Source organism: Mesocricetus auratus, unplaced genomic scaffold, assembly GCF_017639785.1.
Source record: "Mesocricetus auratus isolate SY011 unplaced genomic scaffold, BCM_Maur_2.0 Super-Scaffold_2245, whole genome shotgun sequence".
In the NCBI taxonomy this organism is placed as follows: domain Eukaryota; kingdom Metazoa; phylum Chordata; class Mammalia; order Rodentia; family Cricetidae; genus Mesocricetus; species Mesocricetus auratus.
The window spans coordinates 42,888,016-42,907,331 of record NW_024429180.1 but is presented as its reverse complement, the minus strand read 5'-3'; the positions used below and the strand labels follow the sequence as shown (position 1 = coordinate 42,907,331).

Genomic DNA, 19,316 nt, shown 5'->3' with positions numbered 1-19,316 from the left:
AAGTCATGAACTATAGAATTCTACTAATATACTTGAAATAATAAAAGTCGGAAATGGAGATAGACAAGCAGTTGCCTGTAGTTGGGAAGTAGATGAAGAAGGCATAATGGAAGCAGCTGTGTTCATAAATGGGCAACAAGAGAGAAGCCTTGTAGTGAACCCTTGGGGTGACTCAACCGTTGAGCAACCCAGACCTTATCAGTACCAGCATCCTGGTTTTGATACCGACTAGACTAGTCCTGTTTTTCAAAATGGGTGTGTGTGTATGTGGGTGAGTGTGTGGGGGGGTGGTGATTAAAGGTACAAAGGACCCCTTTGTATTTTTCTTAAAATCATCTCCATGACTTCCCTCCAGAAAAAGCACAGACCTCACACCTTCAAATGCAGTCTTTTTTATTTGAGAAGGTCGCTCTGAAAGCAGTGCCCTTTGGGAAAGACATCTCTCATCATGTACATCAACCATTACTCTCAGCAAAGTACAAAAATACACACACCAGTGACTTCCTTACAATAAATACATAGTCATGCATCCCACAATAGAAGGCACCGAAACTGGTCACTTAGTAGTCATAAAAATTATTAGCTACATTAACAAAGCCACCCAAATTATCTGTACAAGGAAATGTAACAATATATTCCAAAGGTGAAAACACATTAAACATCTTTAAAATAGTATGCAATAAATATCTCAATTGTCATATAGATTTTAAAAATTATGCCATTGTAAACAGCATGTAAACAAACAAAACTCACGTCTTATCATTATTAAAAGTAATTAGAGCCAAAGTTATAACCTCTGCTCTGTCAGGTATATTTCAATGGCAAGTGTGCTAAGCAGGTAAAAGTTTCACTCTTTTCTGTAGCAAACAGAGCCCACTGTGTAATAAATAGGCAGACTTTATCTGCATCTTTCAGATATAAGTATTTAGTTTCAAAACAGACTACCAAAATGTAGTAAATTCTTAGCTATAAATATGGCAAGACTAAATTAAAACTACCTTTTGCAATATAAGGAGGAGAAGGAACTATGCTGTTGGGTTTTTACCATGATGATAACAGGAGGGAAGTAAGTTCTGATTATCTTTAGTGAAAATGAAATGAATGTTCTGGGTAGAAGGCTACAGTGCCCAGCCTCCTTGACGCCTTCTCCTGTGGGCCTTTTACAAAGTTGAACTAAGCATAGAGTTATGAAGTTGAGATCTTTCTTTTGCTAAGGGACATAGAAATGTTTGGTATTTTATGATGGGAAACAGTGATTTCAGTATATGCTTACTGAAATGTGAAAATACAAAGCAGAAAACCCCCCACCCAAAACCTTACTGATAGCAAAGATAAAGACAATGTATTTCCTCATTCTCATAAAGGAAACTTATAGCCTACCCACCAATATTTAGAAGTCCATATCATAACTCAAACATTTGCTGTTTCATCTACATCAGAACCTTGTGGCATACAAATACTAGTTTATTACTATATGCTGAGATGCATATGCTACCTGTTAAATTCCATTACTTCCTGCTCTTCATACCTAAGGTGCTAACATCAACCTGCAGCTTCAAACAGAGCTTTCCCACCTCCTAGGAAAGCATGACCGTGTGACCGCCATCCTCTCCTGTGGGTTTATAATGTGACCTCATGTATTTTGCGATGAATGTCATGAATTTCTGCCTTCCCCAAGTAAACCTGAGATTTACCCATTCTATAAAGCAGGTGCTGCTGGAGTCCAGCACAGCCCCTTTAGTAGCAGAAATAGTGCAGTACAGATTTAATGAAGCACACACTTGATCAATGATGGCCGGAACTATGGCTGACATGAAAATTTAACAGCTGTGGAAATAAAAATGGGGTTGCTTCTTGATGACTACGATTTGGTTAGTTTGGGAGGATGGTGGGGTGGGAGGAGACTCGACTGAAATAACCTGAGGAAAAACCTTTAAAAAAAAATCCCTCCTCACTTCTTTAAACAGACATTAGGAAGAACAATTTGAGAATGAATTTAAACTCTACCAGAAAGGAGTCCTGTCTTATTCTCCATCTTCAGCATCTAAGTGAGTGCCAAGGTTATTGCAGGTAGGAAAAGTTTACCAAGGGCCTAAAAGAGACAAAGAACTCCACTTTTACTGCATGCCCTGACTAGTGTTCATCAAGAAATTTATTACTAAGGAAATTTAGCTTAAAGACGGCTGTGCTAACTTTTATCATTGTTTGGGGACATGGTAGGATGGCTTCAGAGATTCATAAAGGAAAACAGGCCTATAGGTAAAAGTAATTTTTTAGTCTCTAGGGTTTTTAAGAGTATTAAATAGTCACAGGTCTTCTTATATTTGTAATGCAATAATCATTAAAGGTAAATGGCCTGAAATCAGATGAATTTTTCCTTTTCCTTCTTGAGTAAATACTTTAAAAAATTTTTCACCTTTATTACTGTCTATATCCTTTTCCAAGTCTCATAATCAATATATATGTCTGTGAAGATTCTAAGTATTGAGTTATGAATAAAAAGACAGATGATCTGTAGGGCAAGTGTATAATTACAAGCAAGATTTTGGCAGTGATGTTGTAATTTATATCTCACTTTTAGAAACAAGAATTCAGATCTGGGAAATACTTCTGATGTAAAGAAATGTGATTAACAAATGATGATCCTTGACAAAACATTGCTTTTGCCCATTGATGTCCTCTTTAATCTTCTCAGAGCATATATCCTTGCAAACACAAGACTCCCAAGGTGTTCTGAGTTTTTATTTGTGACCATATAAAAATATAATTCAAAAACATTAGTACTGTTACATACTAGTTAGATCCTGGGACTACAAAATAACAAAATCAGTGGGAGGTGTGTGTGTGTGTGTGTGTGTGTGTGTGTGTGTGTGCAAGCACATGTGTATCTAAGTATGATATTAACAATGGAACTCTGAATATACATGAAGCATAGATGAAATACTGGCCTGAATGTTAAGCTATCATTGAGATGGATTAAACAAAAACAACTAACAAAATCATGCTATAGGAAGACTGAAGCAAAGCATTCCAAGTTGGAGGCCATCCAACAGTGCTTCACAGACCACTAAATTTGCACTGTTCCTTGGATGAGCTGACCTGTGGCATGCCATTATGCCAAGGTACTGAACCCACACACTGGAACTGTTCCACATTCCTGGGCTAGGCTAGCAAAGGGTAGAGGATGCCCACAGTGTGGCGGGGTAGGCAGCACTGGACTCACTGAGCCGCCCTTTGCTCCCTTGCAGTGTGCTCAATAGCCATTCTTGAGGCAAAGTCCTAAGGTCTCTAATCCACATTGCTAAGGGACGGGAAACCTACTCACGGACTTTTAGCAAAGAGAAGACAAAGCGTGTGTCTCTGTACTCTGGGAAGAGAAAATGGAAGAAATCGGGTTGCTGAACAATTAGCAAAAGGACAGGAAAGAAAAAGAAATGACGAAAGAGGGGAAGACAGTGGAATTACTACTTTAGTGCAACTAAGGAGGTGCAGAACTCAAGACACCATCCGAACTTCTGGGATGGTAAAAAAGAAATATATGGCTGCAATAAATACCAAAAACAACCTATAAAATAACTTACTTACATAATACAAAACCTCCGTTAGGATGAAACATTTTTTCCATATTTTGTTATAAATTCTTGTCAGAGAAACACAATTTTCATAATGTTGTCATAAACAGTGTCATCTTTCTGAAGGTTTGTAAGCAAAAGTTGAGAGGACAAAAGAACTGTGGGTACCAAGACCTTTCTCATGAGCACATGAAAACACTGGTGCTACTCAAATGACATCTGTAATCGGACAAGTGTTGTAGTTAGACTGAATTTCAGGTACAGCAGGGTCATCTCTACAGCAGGTGTCTGTGGCAGGTCACTGGGGGAAATAAATTCCCAGCAAAATGACTTCTCTCAAAGTACCAAATCATTCTAGAATAATCATCACTTAGAGATCTGTCATCCTGAAAGTTGTCATTATTGTGACAGAGAAATAACAGCAACATGCTATGGGAGGCTGTGGTGAAGAAATTACAAGTTGGAGAATATCCTGAGCTACTTAGTGAGTTTGAGGCCAGCCTGGGATATGACCATGTGTTAAGTCCATATCTCAAATTACGAAGAAACTCAAACACAAGGCATGCAAATGAATTCCAGTTCAGTCTTTTTTCCTTATGTCATATAGTGTTAATCTTCCTAGAATCCCAATACTGGGGGAAGGGAAGCCGAGGAGCTCTGAAATATCAAGCTATGCTATAATAACTGCCAGATTTGACAAAGAACGTATCAGAACAGAAAGCAGCTGGTATGGCTTCTTCACTGATTGGCTAAAATCAAAGGAAAAATCAGCTAGTGACTAGATCAAAATGTCATGTGAAAATAAGCTCATGTTTTGCTTACTCCCATCTTTATTTTTTATTTATTTATTTATTTTTGGTTTTTCGAGACAGGGTTTCTCTGTATTGTTTTGGAGGCTCTCCTGGAACTCGCTTTGTAGACCAGGATGGCCTCGGACTCACAGAGATCCACCTGCCTCTGCCTCCCGAGTGCTGGGATTAAAGGTGTGAGCCACCAACGCCCGGCTCACTCCCATCTTTAACTGCAGTCAGATTTCGCTTACACACACACACACACACACACACACACACACACACAGAGAGAGAGAGAGAGAGAGAGACAGACAGACAGACAGACAGAGACAGAGACAGAGACAGAGACCCTTGTCTTCAACTGCAGTCAGCCTGATTTCTAATGAACTTGTCCTGGGTTTCCACGATGGGAATAATTAGGACAACATCTGCTTCTGTTTCTTGAGGGATGTTTTTGGAGGTGCACTGCACAAAGGAATACTATTCCAAGTCAGAGAATGTAGTGAGGAGGCCATGCTCTACATCAGAGATGCCATTTTGGAAGGTGCTTAAATATCAAAACAATAGTATCACAGGAGAAAGCCGGCAAGGAAGCCTGTTGCCTCACTTCTAATCTACTGCTTTCATGATGTGTCTCTTCTTGGGGAAATTACTCTAAGGAAGTATGTGAGGGCCTTCCTGAAAACTATTATCTCAATAAAATAGCCATTTAACATGAAGACAGAAAACCTGCAACTACCTTAAATGTTTGAAGATTTCAGAGTGAGTTTCTAGCTAAAATCAATAATACACAGATTAAAAGACCCATAACCCACTCTGGGCAGATGTTACTCATTCGACCTCATTTTCATTTGTTTGTTACTACTCTTGCAATGTCGGGATTGAACCAGGGCTTCAAACTTGGAAAACAAGCACTCTACCACTGAGCCACTGGCCTTCACTTCCACGTAGAATGTCAGAGGTTACTAGATTTCTTCTTCCTGTTAGAACTGGGATGCCTTTCTTTCTAACTAAAGTGACACTGGGAAAGAAATGGTAAATTAAGTAGGACTCATGCTGATATCTGTTCTTTCTTACAGTAGAAAAATGATAAATTACTACTAACTGGCAGTGTTGGGCAACTCTTTGAATCAGGAACCCAAAAGACACAATGAGCCATTGACAAGGTGTAACCAAATGAACCTCTTGAGAATCCAAGAGTTCAGTTCTATATAAATACTATAAACTAAAAAAAAAAAGATTAAGGAAATGTAACACATTTCAAGGCTCAGCTAATTCATGAAAATTTCTTTGGTGTTCATGAGTCACTTTTACCATGCCCTTTACAGGAACCATCTAGGCCCCTGTGACTAGTTTCCCTGTGTCTACTGCTGAGTTAAGAAAGCACAGACATCTCTATACTGTGAAATAAACATTTTCAGGATCTGCTCTAAATGTCATAGAGATTAGGTCACTCCAACTGCCTCCTTAATTTGCCTGTAAATTTCTACAGTAAAATGGGCTCCTGGGAGAGTTACTTAGCTAACTTCAAGGAAGGACTTCAGACTTCACCAATGGAACACTTTCTGAGGGGCAGTGCCCACCATGTCACCCATTTTATGTGTGCTCTGTCCTACAATGCAACATGAAATATGTTCAAACTCTTTGTTTTAGGGCCTTGCCAAATTGCCTCAAGTTCCTGTATTATCTAGCTTCTAACACACTCTCATTTTTTCTATGCCCCATAAATGCATCTACAACAGTATACTATAAAGTTCTGTCATTAAAGAAAATGAATCCTTAATTTCCTAATAGGTTTAAACAACTCAAAGTTTACCTGATGTTCATATCATAAACTAGAAAACAGTTGGATTTAGGGATTAAAGTGTTTTCTTTGCTTTAAAACATTCAGTAGGATTTTTCTTCTTTCCCTGAAGACAAGTGAATTTATTCTGCACGGTATGCTGTGCAGGTGCGTTTTAAATGTTTGGGGTTTTAAACAGTGGAATCAAGAATGTCTCCAAATGGAAATCATGAAAAACTTACTTAAACTTTCTGGTTATTTGACAGAAACAAGAAGTTACCCACCATAGGTACCGTTTATAGTGTACCCAAAATCAGACGGAAACAGACTTCAAGCATAGGCTTTGGAACCAAGGGCTAGACATCAGAGGTATGAGATCTTTGGGAGGACTCGAGAGTCAATGCTTATTGGAATTGGCCAGTGCAATCACAGACATGTCCCCACCACAGAAATTAAAAGTCTACTTTAAGAAAAGAGTTACAGATTGAAGACATAACATAAACTGGGCAAAATATAGCATAATGGATCTCCTGACTACATTATTCATTTTCGTGCTTTCTTTCTGCTTTGTGCCTTTTTAAGATATAAACACCATTTTGTAGAAAAGTTCCTATGACTGTTCAGTTACCTAAGACAAGAAAGAAAATAGGAAGAAAACACTGGGCATCTGTTTGACAGAAATGAGCATTTCAAGTATATAAGTTAACCATTAACAGAGCTATTACACTCCAGGCAACAGCAGTAAAAATGAAAGGAGCTCCAATAAGTATTCTGTATAAAGAGTACATTTCACAACATAATAAATAAGGGCACTGATTTATACAACTGGTTCTAAGTAATACTGCCTTCAAGGGATGGTGCTGACGCCAGCACTGTCTCACAGAGAGAAATTCAAAGGTACAATTCTTGCCCCCAAAGCCACAAAATATACAAAGCTTTTGTATCTGTTATTAAATATTTTATCTGCCAAAAGTCTTGCAAACTCAAATACATCTTGGCAAGTTTGAATAACCAGTATGATAATTCTTTTGGTATAAAAAGGTAAGAAAACTTGTAATATGAAAATTAATAATACCAGTAAAGGAGACAGCTGTTGTACAAATAGATTTAAACATACAAATGACTTTTCAATCTCATTGAAAGAGAAAAGTCAATGCAATTTACTTGAAGGCTTGAAAACGATTTTCATATTTACCAGCTCCAGATAAATATATTACTTCAATGTATTAGTCATCTCCAGTATACAATATACAACTCACAAGACTGGGCGCGCTGTAATACCCGAACCTTCCACATCACTAGTCAGCAGTTCTCAGCACTATAGCAGCCATCAGCTGCATATGTTTAGTGCTCAGAGTAGAAGCAGAAATGGCTAAGCTGTGTGGAACAACAGTGCAGTCAGATAGTAAGGGTCATAAAACACATTCCCCTTCCTTTTTGGCTAAATACTTAACTGCATTATCCTAGTTTGATAGCATCTGTTGAATATGAAATGTCTTTATTTTAATGCATTTTATAAGCAACCCTGTGTTCTGTTGGTTAATGTATTCTTGAAATCTAGATAGTATGAAATACCCAGACTATTCACAAAGTCTTACACAAAGCGTAATTGGTAGCTAAAAGGAAAATATTTTTTACATGGACTTTTAAATAAGTTTAAAGCTGTGGCTAGGTTTTTATTTTCCAACTAAAACTTGGAAGTGCAAAAAATTAGGAATATATTAAATAATGTAAAATATAGCATCTTAAATTACATAAAAGGAAGTAAGTTGTTCACCTATAATATATAATATGGAGTCTATCCTAAGCATTGTTATTGAGCTAATGCAGTCTTGGCAACTCTGTTTAATTTCTTTACCTGAAAATAACAGAGACAACTACAGAAAAAGGCAGGTACAGTCCAGCTGTCTTTAGTTCTCTGTATCAACAAAACTTTATATATTTTCTTCTAACATAAACATCTCTAAACAAAACCTGGGAAAATAATAAAGAAAAATAATGTTTTGCTTACTATAAAAAAACAATAATTATCACTCTCTAAGAGTTCTAGTTGCTTCTTTGTGAAGGACTCCTATTGCTAAGGTATCATTACCAAAGTCAACCGAGGACACCACAGCAGAAACAAAGGAGAGGAAGGGCTCACTACTCTTGGGGTGGGGCAGTAGCAGTAGGGGAGGCCAGGCAGCCAAGTTGTGGAAGCAACTTAGCAAAGACTATCCCACTGCTCAGCAGCTCCTGTGAGGAAGTTTCACTTCTAATTCCTTTTCTCCCCACCTATGCTGGGAAGAGCTTGGTGTTTGAACATCAACTTCAACTGACAGAGGATGTATCCACTGAGGTGGGAGAGCCAAGAGAGACTTTGGATGTCAGAGGTGGAAAGGGAACTGGTTTTACAGCTAAATTAAAATTGATATCCCCAAACAACTCACCCTTGGAAAATGAAGGTTCTCTAGCTCAGCTGGAGCTGTAAATGATTTACTCTTGAAGTGATGCATAGAGGCATGGTATTGCCTATAATTTCTCAATTCACAGCTTGTCAATTCATGTCAAATTAACCCACAGAGTCAAAAGTAGTAAGACCTTATGTATCAAAGTAGCTAGGAAGCTATGTTTGGTAATTTATATCAAAATAATTAAGGGACAGATTCCTGACAATAAATCATTGCAGGAAAAAAATCTCATTATAGGATTAAACAGTTTGAGATTGAAGGCCAAGAACATTATTTTTCAGGAACGATTTTTAAGAGATTATGAACCCTGTGAAAAATCAAGATGTCAGCATAAGATAAAGAGATCCAAATCTAAAAATATGCCTGCTTTCAGAGTTTAAGTGACACTGACTTTTCTTGAAATCATTTTGATTCTTTCTCTGGTTTTGTTCTTTTGTATACCAAATGACTCATTTAATATGTGGGCTGCTATGTGCCTTCCAGCGTGAACAATGTCAACAGGATAATCTACTGATATGAGAAAATGAAAATGTACAAGTTGAAGGAGACTGCCTAATCTTTATCTCAGTACATATTCTTCTGGAATGTTCAGTGTGAATTAAGTCATGAGCAACTTAAGATACCACATGAGTAACAAACTGAGCCAATGTGGATGGATCAGTGGCAGCTTAAAGTCTCTGAGGAATGGAGAGAGCCGAGAAATGTGACTAAAATGAAAATATGGATTCAGCAGACCTGGGGAGGACCTGAGGTTCTGCATTCAAAAAAATGTGTTTATTTATTATTGTGTGCATATGCATGGCACATGTGGGTGAGCATATCAGAGTGGGTATACTGAGGAGAAAGGACGAATCTATAAGGGGTTTTCTCCTCCCACTTTTATATAGCACCTGGCATCAAACTTGTTGCCAGACCCACTGAACCATCTTGTCAGCTCTAAGATTCTGCAATTTTTGTAAGCTCCCAAATAACATTAATGCTGATGGTCCAGGAACCACATTTTGAGTAGCAATGACCTCCTCCATTGCCTCAAATGGAGTATTTTTGCAATGGTGGAAACGTTCTACATTTGTGGCTACAGGGCACTCAAAATGTGGGTAGTGCAATTAATGAGTGAAGTTTCTAGTAAGAATAAACTTAAATTTAAACAGGCATCCAGTGGCTAAAATGCCAGACACCACTGACCTGAACATCCAGTTTGTCTCGCCTCAACCTCAGTGGTAGATCTCCAAATGACCTGACCCATTAATTCATTCCAACTACCTAGCAAACTGGAAATTTGTTTAATTGCCTGCAACAGTTTGCTAAATGACCTATGACATTAAACAAACAAACAACCAACCAAACAAACAAATCAGGGCGGTAAAAGGTTTCCTAGGGTAATGGAGAAAGGGGAGTAGATAGCAGTGAGAATTTGGGCAAATATGGATGAGTCATTTGAGTCACCTGGAGTTTTACTTAAGCCTGCCTCTGTTCTTTTCTTTCTAAGGGGGAAAACAAATGAGCCTTAAATAACTGGCAGAGAGAAAAGCAAGCTACAGGCAGGTGCACAGGTGAGCCAGTATCTAAGACATACTCCTCTGCACCCCAGATGTGACTGGATCTTAGTGAGAGGCAATGCCCACTGTCCTGTCTTTGAAACCCTACCTTGGATGAAATGGTTTCGTTAGGACAGTAGCCGAGACTGATGGAGTCTCTGAGAGCACTCACTGGCATCCAGCCCTGACACATGGGGACATGGATTACAGAGAAAAGTGTTCACAGGGGACCAAACCGCTCATCCAAATTGTCACCTTAAAGGATTCTTGTCATCTCAAAGTCCTGTACTTAAACTTCCCATGAGTCGGGGGATTTTACAGAGTACATAAAAGGTGTTAGCAGGAACCGAAAAGATTACCCAACAAGAGAAAAGTCAATCACTGCTCACCCCTAGGGAAGTAGCCATCAGAACATTTTTTTTTTCTTTCTGTTGACAAAGTTGTATTTTGGATAAGGTGAAAACCCAACAATGGTTTTTATATTAATACACTCTTTATGCTGGAGTCCCTTCCTTACCCGTAGCCGTTTCTCCTGAAGGATGACCTGAGCGGGGAGAGCTCTGGGAATCTGGCATCTGATAATCTGGTTCACAGGAACTGCTGGCAAGGTACTCACCAGGGGTACACAAAAGGGACTGCAAAGGACACCTTCAACTTCACAGGTATGCACAACACTAAAATTATCAAGTAACTGGCTTATTATCAGCTCAAATGCCCTGACACAAATTATCTTTAGAAAACTTCCATTGTGTACGCCTTAGGTAAAAAATATATAGTCAGACATACTTATATGGTCAGGAACCCATGGAGGTTGTCAGCTGATTTTTTTTCACCCTGCTATGGATGGAGCCATAGCTCTGCCTGTTCATTCGCCACTGAACTTCAGGCCAGACCCTCACTTATTTTTAAGGTATCTAAAATTTGTGATTTTTTTTTTACACTAGTAAATACCCAAGCTAGAAACAAAAATAAAATGTCAAACATTGGGCAAATGATTGTCTAGAAAGTGTCATGGATGCTGTATCTCAAGACAACAGGTAAGTAAGTGCATGTATACAGGTAAAGGTATATGGGTATGCATGTGTACACATGTGTGGGTATATTTATCTACCGAGCACCTAGAAGATCACTTTATCAAAAATGTCTCTGTTGGATCAACAGCCTGCTTGCTTCTCATATACAGAAATTTCTAATACCCCAATTGATTTTTGGCATATAATGACCAGAAAACACAAAGATTTTTTTTTTTTTTTACTTTTTTGGCATCTATACCTTTGGCTTTCAAATACTTGATAATTCTATTGAGCAATACTGACATATAATGGTTTAAGAAAAGGAAAATAATGTCTACCTGACAGGTTATCAAAATGTATGTGAGATAATAATACAAAAAGCCCTTAAGAAACAAAACTAAATTTCTTCCATTGGGGAGTTCATGTCAATAATTGCTTCAGGTGCAAATCTCAGCTGAGGCCTAGGACAATTCCTAGGTGTCAACAGTCTTACAAATTCAAGCAGAAACTCAAAATGGTTATTAAATTGAAATGAAAGGAAAACTGGGAACAAAATGCGAGGATTTGGGTTTGGAAAGTTGTAGTAAGTTTTGTTAGGCAAGAGAACATGTAAAGCTTATGAAAACACCCAACAATCCTCTTAGTGCATACACCTATGGCTTGGGACAGGCAAATAAATTTGGTTTGTGTAAGATGTATATCATTGGTTGATCATGGCACAGATGAAATGTTCAGAGTTCACACTGAGGAAAAGTGCCCTTAACTAGCTAGAAAGTGCTTGGGAAGTTGGGTAGTAATAAATTAAATTCCATTATAACAGATATTAAAGCTACTGAAGCACTACAGCAATATTTCTTGTGACATGCAAGAAAAAGAAAGACAACTCGGGTAGGAACACTGTGTACGACATTTGCTTCATTCATAGTATGTGATGGGTTGGTCTCACTGTATTCTTTGACCAGTGGATAACGGGAACTTAGGGTGAAAAGACTCAAACTACAATTCCTATCGTCACCTCCTAACCGTGTCTAGGAAGGAGCCAAAGCCTTCACTAAGGAAGCCTGAGAAGTTTCAGCTGCACACTGTTAACACAGCTGCAGGAGCACACAGGAACGAGCCTCCTGCTGGCCCCCACCTCTAAGAAGGGAGGATGAGCAAGCAATTCCACCTTTAAACAAGGCAACTGTCTCCCCCATGCCCCTCCCCCAACCCTTCACTACAGCAAGCATTTTCGAGCATGTCAGGTTTGCACAATAATAAAATGGCTTTGTGGAAGGGATTGGGTTTTGGGTTGTTTTTTTTTTGGCACAAAACTTATTTTCTAATACCTCAAATCAAAACTTTCACCCACAGCAAAACATCCATCTAGAGAGGTGCTTCAGCGGTGCTTATCTACCAGTAAATCGAAAGAACAGCCAGTGGCTTCCAAGAACTCTGTATTGAGTCCCGAGGACTTCTCTTCCAGGAAATAGCACCGGTATGACCACACCTCAGACCAAGTTGGGAGGGTTCCTTTCAAGCTCTTTAATTCCCTGGAGAATTCGCTTCATATGACCCACTTTCGGTATCCCCAGGTCCTAAAAAAGAGGGGGGGGGGGAGAAAGAAGACTGGATGTTAAAATCTCAACTAGTAATTAGCATAATTAGCATTTACTTCCTCTACAAACAGTTTACATTCAATGGTTCTGGAAGTGACTGATAGAAAACTAAGCTAATAAAACAGAAATAGACTGATATTGAAAAAAGTAATCAATCAATAAAAAGATACCATATCCCATACAAAATCCTCTTAAAGGATATCTTAAATGTGGTATCTTCATGAATTATGTATAGCTAGGGAAACTGTTCAAGAGTCAAAACTTAAGACGGTTTTTTCCTTCCTTTCTTTTTTTAAAAGACAAGCCTCTCTTGTGACCTGAGGCAAATGATGGAGGACAACAGGTCTTTTAAGGCGCATGCTTTTACCATGTTTATGCACGCGCGTGCGCGCGCGCGCGCACACACACACACACACACACACACATTCTATTATATTTTTATTTAAATTAGAAACAAGCTTCACATGTCAATCCCAGCCGCCCCCCAATACCCACTCCGCTTCCCAGGGAGGGTGAGGCCCTCCAAGGAGGATCTCCAGAGTCTGTCATTTCATCCAGGTCAGGGCCTGGGCCCACCCCACCATGTGTGCAGGCTGAGAGAGCATCCCTCAATGTGGGATGAGCACCCAAAGTCCACTTGTATGCCAGGGATAAATACTGATTTACTACCCAAGGCCCCATAGATTGCCTAGGCTTCCTCATTGACACCCACATTCAGGGGGTCTGGATCAGTCCCATGCTGGCCTCTCAGACATCAGTCTGGGTCCAAGAGCTCCCCCTTGTTCAGGTCAGCTGTTTCTGTGGGTTTCATCAGCTCAGTCTTGACCCCTTTGCTCATCACTCCTCCCTCTCTGTCACTGGGTTCCAGGAGTTCAGTTCAGTGTTTAGATGTGGGTGTCTGCCTCTGCTTCCATCAGCCACTGGATGAAGGTTCATGTTTGTCTTTTTGTGACTGGGTTACCTCACTCAGGATGGTTTCTTCTAGTGCTGTCCATCTGCCTGCAAATTTTAAGATTCCATTGTTTTTTTCCGATGAGTAGTACTCCATTGTGTAAATGTACAACACTTTCTCTATTCACTCTTCAGTTGAGGGGCATCTAGGTTTCACCCAGGTTCTGGCTACTACAAATAATGCTGCTATGAACATAGCAGAATGGACATCCTTGTTGTATGAATGTGCATCTTTTGGGTATTTGCCTAAGAGGAGAATTGCTGGGTCTTGTGGTAGACTGATTCCATTTTCCTGAGGAATCTCCATAGTAATTTCCAAAGTGGCTGTACAAGTTGGCACTCCCACCAGCAGTGGAGGAGTGTTCCCCTTTTACCCCATCCTCTCCAGCATAAACTGTCATTGGTGTTTTTGATTTTAGCCATTCTGACAGGAGTAAGATATTCTTTTTCTTTTTCCTTTGGAGACAAGGTCCTGCTATCTTGCCTGGCCAGCCCTTGAAGTCTTAGCGATTCTCCTGCCTCAGCTTCCCAGCCTCTAGAATTAAGTGCCACCATTTGCACTTGATTTATATCTTGTACCATATTAAACTTAAAATCGTGGCTGCCGGGCATGGTGGCAAATGCCTGAAGTTCCAGGATTTAGGAGACTGAAGTTGTAGACAGGGATTGAAATGTCATCCTTGGCTATATAGCAAATGAGTCTAGCCTGGGCTACACGAGGCCCAGGCTTTGGGGAGAAAAAAACAAAAAACTGAGGCTTAAGCCTAGAGGAAGATTTGAGTGCCCACTATCTAAAACTTAAGTGGTAAATTTATTTGTAGTTGCATCAGGAGTCCTGATGTGACTGGAACATCTGACTATGCAGATGTTGTGGGTGCGTGCGAGCGTGCATGCATGCGTGCATGTGTGTGTACATGTATGAGTCTGGGCATGTACATGCTACAGTGACAATATGGACGAAATTCTGTGAGTTGGTTTCTCCTCCTACTTCTCTGAGGCATGGGTTCTCTTATTTCAATTACTGTTCAGTTCATCCCAGGCTAGCTGGCCCCAGCCCTTCTAAGTGATTCTGTTTCTCTCTCTGTTTCCTGAATCCCCCCTTCTAAAAAAAAAGTTTACAAGATGACTTGTTTACAAAACCGAAGTGTTCTAAGAAGGTTCACTTGGTTCTATGATATAAGGGCTGGATTTGTTTTTAAACTTATAAATGAAGCAGATCAAACTGATCTAAATTATATACATGGAAACAGCATACACACTCTCTCTTACACTTCAGAGCAGCAATAGTAACCATCATTTTAAATCCTTCTAGAAAACAACTTCGCTATAGCCAGTGCTAGTCAAGCTTGAGATAATTTCAGGGTAACATTTTTATCAAACTTAATTGACCAAGAAAAACAAATGTTCTCCTGTGCTACCAGGGTAAACAAAATTAGTCCTAAAGCTCTACACATTTCATGGCTATGTGATAAATATCAAACTCGAAGCAAAGTTCAAACTCATGTCTGCTGCGTAAATTTGGAATGTAAATGAGCATTTTAATGGGGCTGGGTGAGTATTCTCAGTGACTAAGAGCGCGTTACTTTTCCAGAAGACACAAGTTCAGTTCCTAGCACCCATGTCGAGTGGTTTACAACTACCTGTAATTCCAGCTCCAGGGACCCTATGCCTTCTGCTGGTCTTGTGAGTACTGTATATATGACTTATACTCATACAGACATACACATAAATACAAAAATACATTTTTTGAAAAAAGAATGGAAATGCTACACTTCAGAGTTCCCATTCAAGCAGAAGACTTATCCTTTAGACTTTGTAATAATATAGCACTCTACTTTAAAATATATTTAAATATTAAATATCTTATTTTAGGTCATATAAACACTGCATTCTCCAGAATACAAACACCTTTGGTGTTTGAATTACTGCTTTGGTACAAAGAGAGGATTGTTTTCTAGAGGGTAAGGCAGTAACATTGGCTTCTTAGCTACAGTTTCTTTGATGTATCATCATATCTTCTAGTTATTATGTTGTTATAAGAGATTCACTTTGACATTTATATAGCTGTCATTTTAGCAAATACCACATGCCCGTATCATTGTATACTTAGTTTTCATGTGGATGTGTTTGTGTGTGGAAGTATGTATGCAGACAGGGGTGTGGTTTGTGTGTGCAGCCAAAGATCAACACAGAGTGTCTTCTTCTTTGTCTTTTTCTGTTTGTAGGACTACGGTGGCTCCTTGCCCTCCAAGCAGTGTCAGCAGTGGCGCCCTCTAGTGGCATGGGCCTCAAGTTGAACCCATCATTGGTTGGCCATTCCCACGGTTCTGAGCCACCTTTACACCAGCACGCCTTGCAGGCACAAAGGATTGTAGGTTGAAGGTTTTGTGGAGGGCTCAGTGTTCCAATCCCTCCACAGGAAGTCTTGCCTGGTTTTGAGATAGGGTCTCTCTGAACCTGGGGCTCATTGATTTAGCTAGATTCCTTCTTGGTCTCCATCTCTCCAGACCTGTATACTTATTGTATTTATCAAACTCCTTATTTCTGACTTTGTGTTTCTTTGGATGAACAGACAAAATTTTGTCAAAGACTGTTTTGTAGATACTGAGTTATCCTTGCAGCCACCCATATACAACTTTCCAGATGTGGGGGAGGGGCAGGGAGCAGCCCTCTGCTATGCCTTTACCATCTTCTCTGGTAACCCTCCCTACTGTGTTCCAGCAGGGGAAGGGTCACTGCCGGCATCCCCCTCTGCTCAGGCATGTTAGAAATGTTTCTCGTTGCCAAGTGTCAGGCATTATCTTGGGTTGTTTAGCACTCTCCGGTGATAAGGAAGGGTCACTTAGTCCAACCCCGGGAGGAGCTAACTGGGTGAGGGGTGGTGAGACAAACAGGCAATGAGGACATATCCTCGTGGTCAGAAACAATATTGTTAAGCGACTGAAAGGAGGCCAAAGTGGATGGGTCATGGGCCAGCTACAAGAGCGTGAGCAGAGGCAGGGCCTTTGGGCCTCCACAGAGACGGATGCCATTATTCTCCCAAAAATGAGAAGCTGCTGGGAGATCTGAAGCAGAGAAGTTAGCATACTTGATTGAAGATGGCGACGTATCATGGTGCTGCAACATGAACTGGAGAGACAGAGGACCACTGAGAAGACCAAGATGAAGCTACTCATCTTCCATGAGAAGGTGGGATGCTCAGTGTGAAGGAAGGTCCTGGGGAGAACCTAATGGGGACGATGGAGCAGAATCCAGAGTGTAAGAGTTTGGCTAGAATGTCATAAGGGATCAGGAAGAGGGAGGTGCTAAATCTGACCCTGGTGTCTCTGCTTCCAGCACCCGAAGGGTTAGGGGCATAGTTCAGAACAAAGCAGAGCTGGGGACAAGGCAGAACAGGGGAGGGACAGAAGATGAGAGTCCCTCTTGAGATATGGTAAGGTTTATACCCCCGGTGATACTCAAGTATCAGCAGCCAGTTGGCCACAAAATCCTAAAGGTCACTAAAGAGGTCAAGGGCTGGAGGAGACTGTGGAGTCAGAGCTGAAGCAATGGGTGTTGGGTGAGAGATGACTCTGCAGTAGGAGATTCTTTCCCAGCGTTTTTGAACTACTCTATGGTCTGCTGTTTCTGACAGCTCAGACACAGACGACAGGGAAGTGGCTCTCCAGTTTCATGGCTTTGTGCTCCAGAAGGCTCTCTAAAAATGTCTTCTTTCCATCACCCATGCCCCATTTTAGAACCAGAAGGGGTAAGTGGAGACACAAATTTCTAAAGGAAAGTGTCCAGGGAGAAAAACAATTGGCATTAAAAACACACACACACACACAAAAACCAAAACCAAGTCATGAAACACGAATGAGAAAGTTTAGCCAATTCTTAACTGTCTCCTTTCTTCTCTTGCTTTCTCTCTCTCCCCACAGGTGACCATCACTCTATTTGACTTCTGCGTATGAATGGATTTTAACATTTGGCAAACATTTGCTAAACTCATTCAATCTGTGTACAGATATGTATACATTTGTGTGTTGAGTACATATCTATATATGTATTCACATAACATGAACATGTATGTATATGGGTGTGCATATGAATGATGTGAGCCTCTAGAAGGCAAATGACACTAAGGGACCCTAGCACAATCCATTAACAAGCAACTGACTATCTCAATAGATATTGCACCCTGCCAATGTTATCAGGAACCACATAAAACACTAGTCATAAAAAGGCCCTGTTCATATGTCATGTGTGTGCACATGTGCATATATTCTTTTCAAGTCTTAAGGTCAATCTTTGCTCTATGAACTGAACTGTAACAGTGTACTCTAAACTGCCTCAGTTAGGACATATGGAATAATTTAATGTATTATTTTATTATTATCACAGCTAACAATGTTTAGACAGGAACAGTATTCTACAAGACCTCTGCTAAATTATGCAGATAAATGCGCAAGAGTTAGGAATGAGCTAGAAAAGTCATAACTCTATGCATTCTAGAATATAATCTATAGGTAAGGGATTGTTAGAGCAACGTTATTTGTTGTAGTTTAAAATGGCAGCATGTGGGGGGAAATCTAACACAGTGAACTACTACTGTGCATGCTTCTCTGTGTGTGCATGCCTGTGGAGACCGGAAGTTGATGTGTGCCTTCTTCCTCCATCACTTGTGACCGTCGTTTTTGAGATGGGGTCTCTCACTGAGCTTAGAGGTCATCGGTCAGGCTGGCTGGACAGAGAACCCTCCCGTCTCTAATTACTCCCAGTTCTGACTGTTAAGACATATGCTGCCATACTGCTGTTGTTTGCATGGGTGCTGCGGATTGGCCTCTGTATCCCAAACTCGTGCAGCAGCAGCAGCAGCAGCAGCAGCTCTCTGGCTCCTATCATTCTAGCCTTAAATCCTGGACAGAGTAGCCCTGCCTTGGCTATTGTGCTGTTGAGTATGTACCCAAAGAAAACCAGAAAATTATTGCACACCAACAATGACAGGTTTTCCTGCTTTGGCATGCATGACTGAGAAAGCAGTTAGGCATACTTGTAGCTCCATTTACTAAGAAAATAATGTTATTTCTTTTGGGGATTATTAAGACATTAACAATGTGTCATGGAAAGGAAGCTTTGATTTACTGATCTGGTTATTCGTGTGATCCCTAAAGTCCAGTTTAGAAACACAACAAAAGTATAGGACTCTTAATTATCACCACTGTTTCATATACACTGTCATATAATAGAAAGACTTTCTTATTGGTGTTTTACACGATTCATTTTTAGTCTTTTCCAACAATAGCCATCACCATCCATGCAGCTGCAACACAATGAGGTGGAAGAAACATGACCCACTTGGAAACGCAAGGACAGTAACAGCCACACCAATGGACACAGAGCAAAGTTATTAGGTACATGCTGTGCCTCAGCCAGAATCAGAGAAAAATCCTCCTGACATTCTCACTGGAAAAGCACGCAAAGAAGTCAGACCACCGACAATGAGTGTGTGAGATGGCTGAACATTTGCATAACACAAGCCAAGCTGAAAGCAGATGACAGAGGACACACAGGAGTGAAGATTTTGTGTTGCAAGAAATGTTCCAAAACCAAAGAGAAGCTCAAAAAAAAAAAAAAATAC

General features: G+C 40.1%; 1 protein-coding gene across 5 annotated transcripts in view; it reads right to left on the bottom strand.

Annotated features, from left to right (window-relative positions):
* Nucleotides 1-376: 376 nt before the first annotated feature.
* Nucleotides 377-19,316, bottom strand: part of Dgkh (diacylglycerol kinase eta) — a 172,780-nt gene continuing 153,840 nt past the window's right edge. For all 5 annotated transcript variants that reach the window (XM_021227666.2, XM_005070936.4, XM_021227668.2 and 2 more), the window contains one exon: nucleotides 377-12,724. In XM_021227666.2, the coding sequence (XP_021083325.1) occupies nucleotides 12,638-12,724 (87 nt within the window). In that variant the 3' untranslated portion in view covers nucleotides 377-12,637. The remainder of the gene's footprint in view (nucleotides 12,725-19,316) is intronic.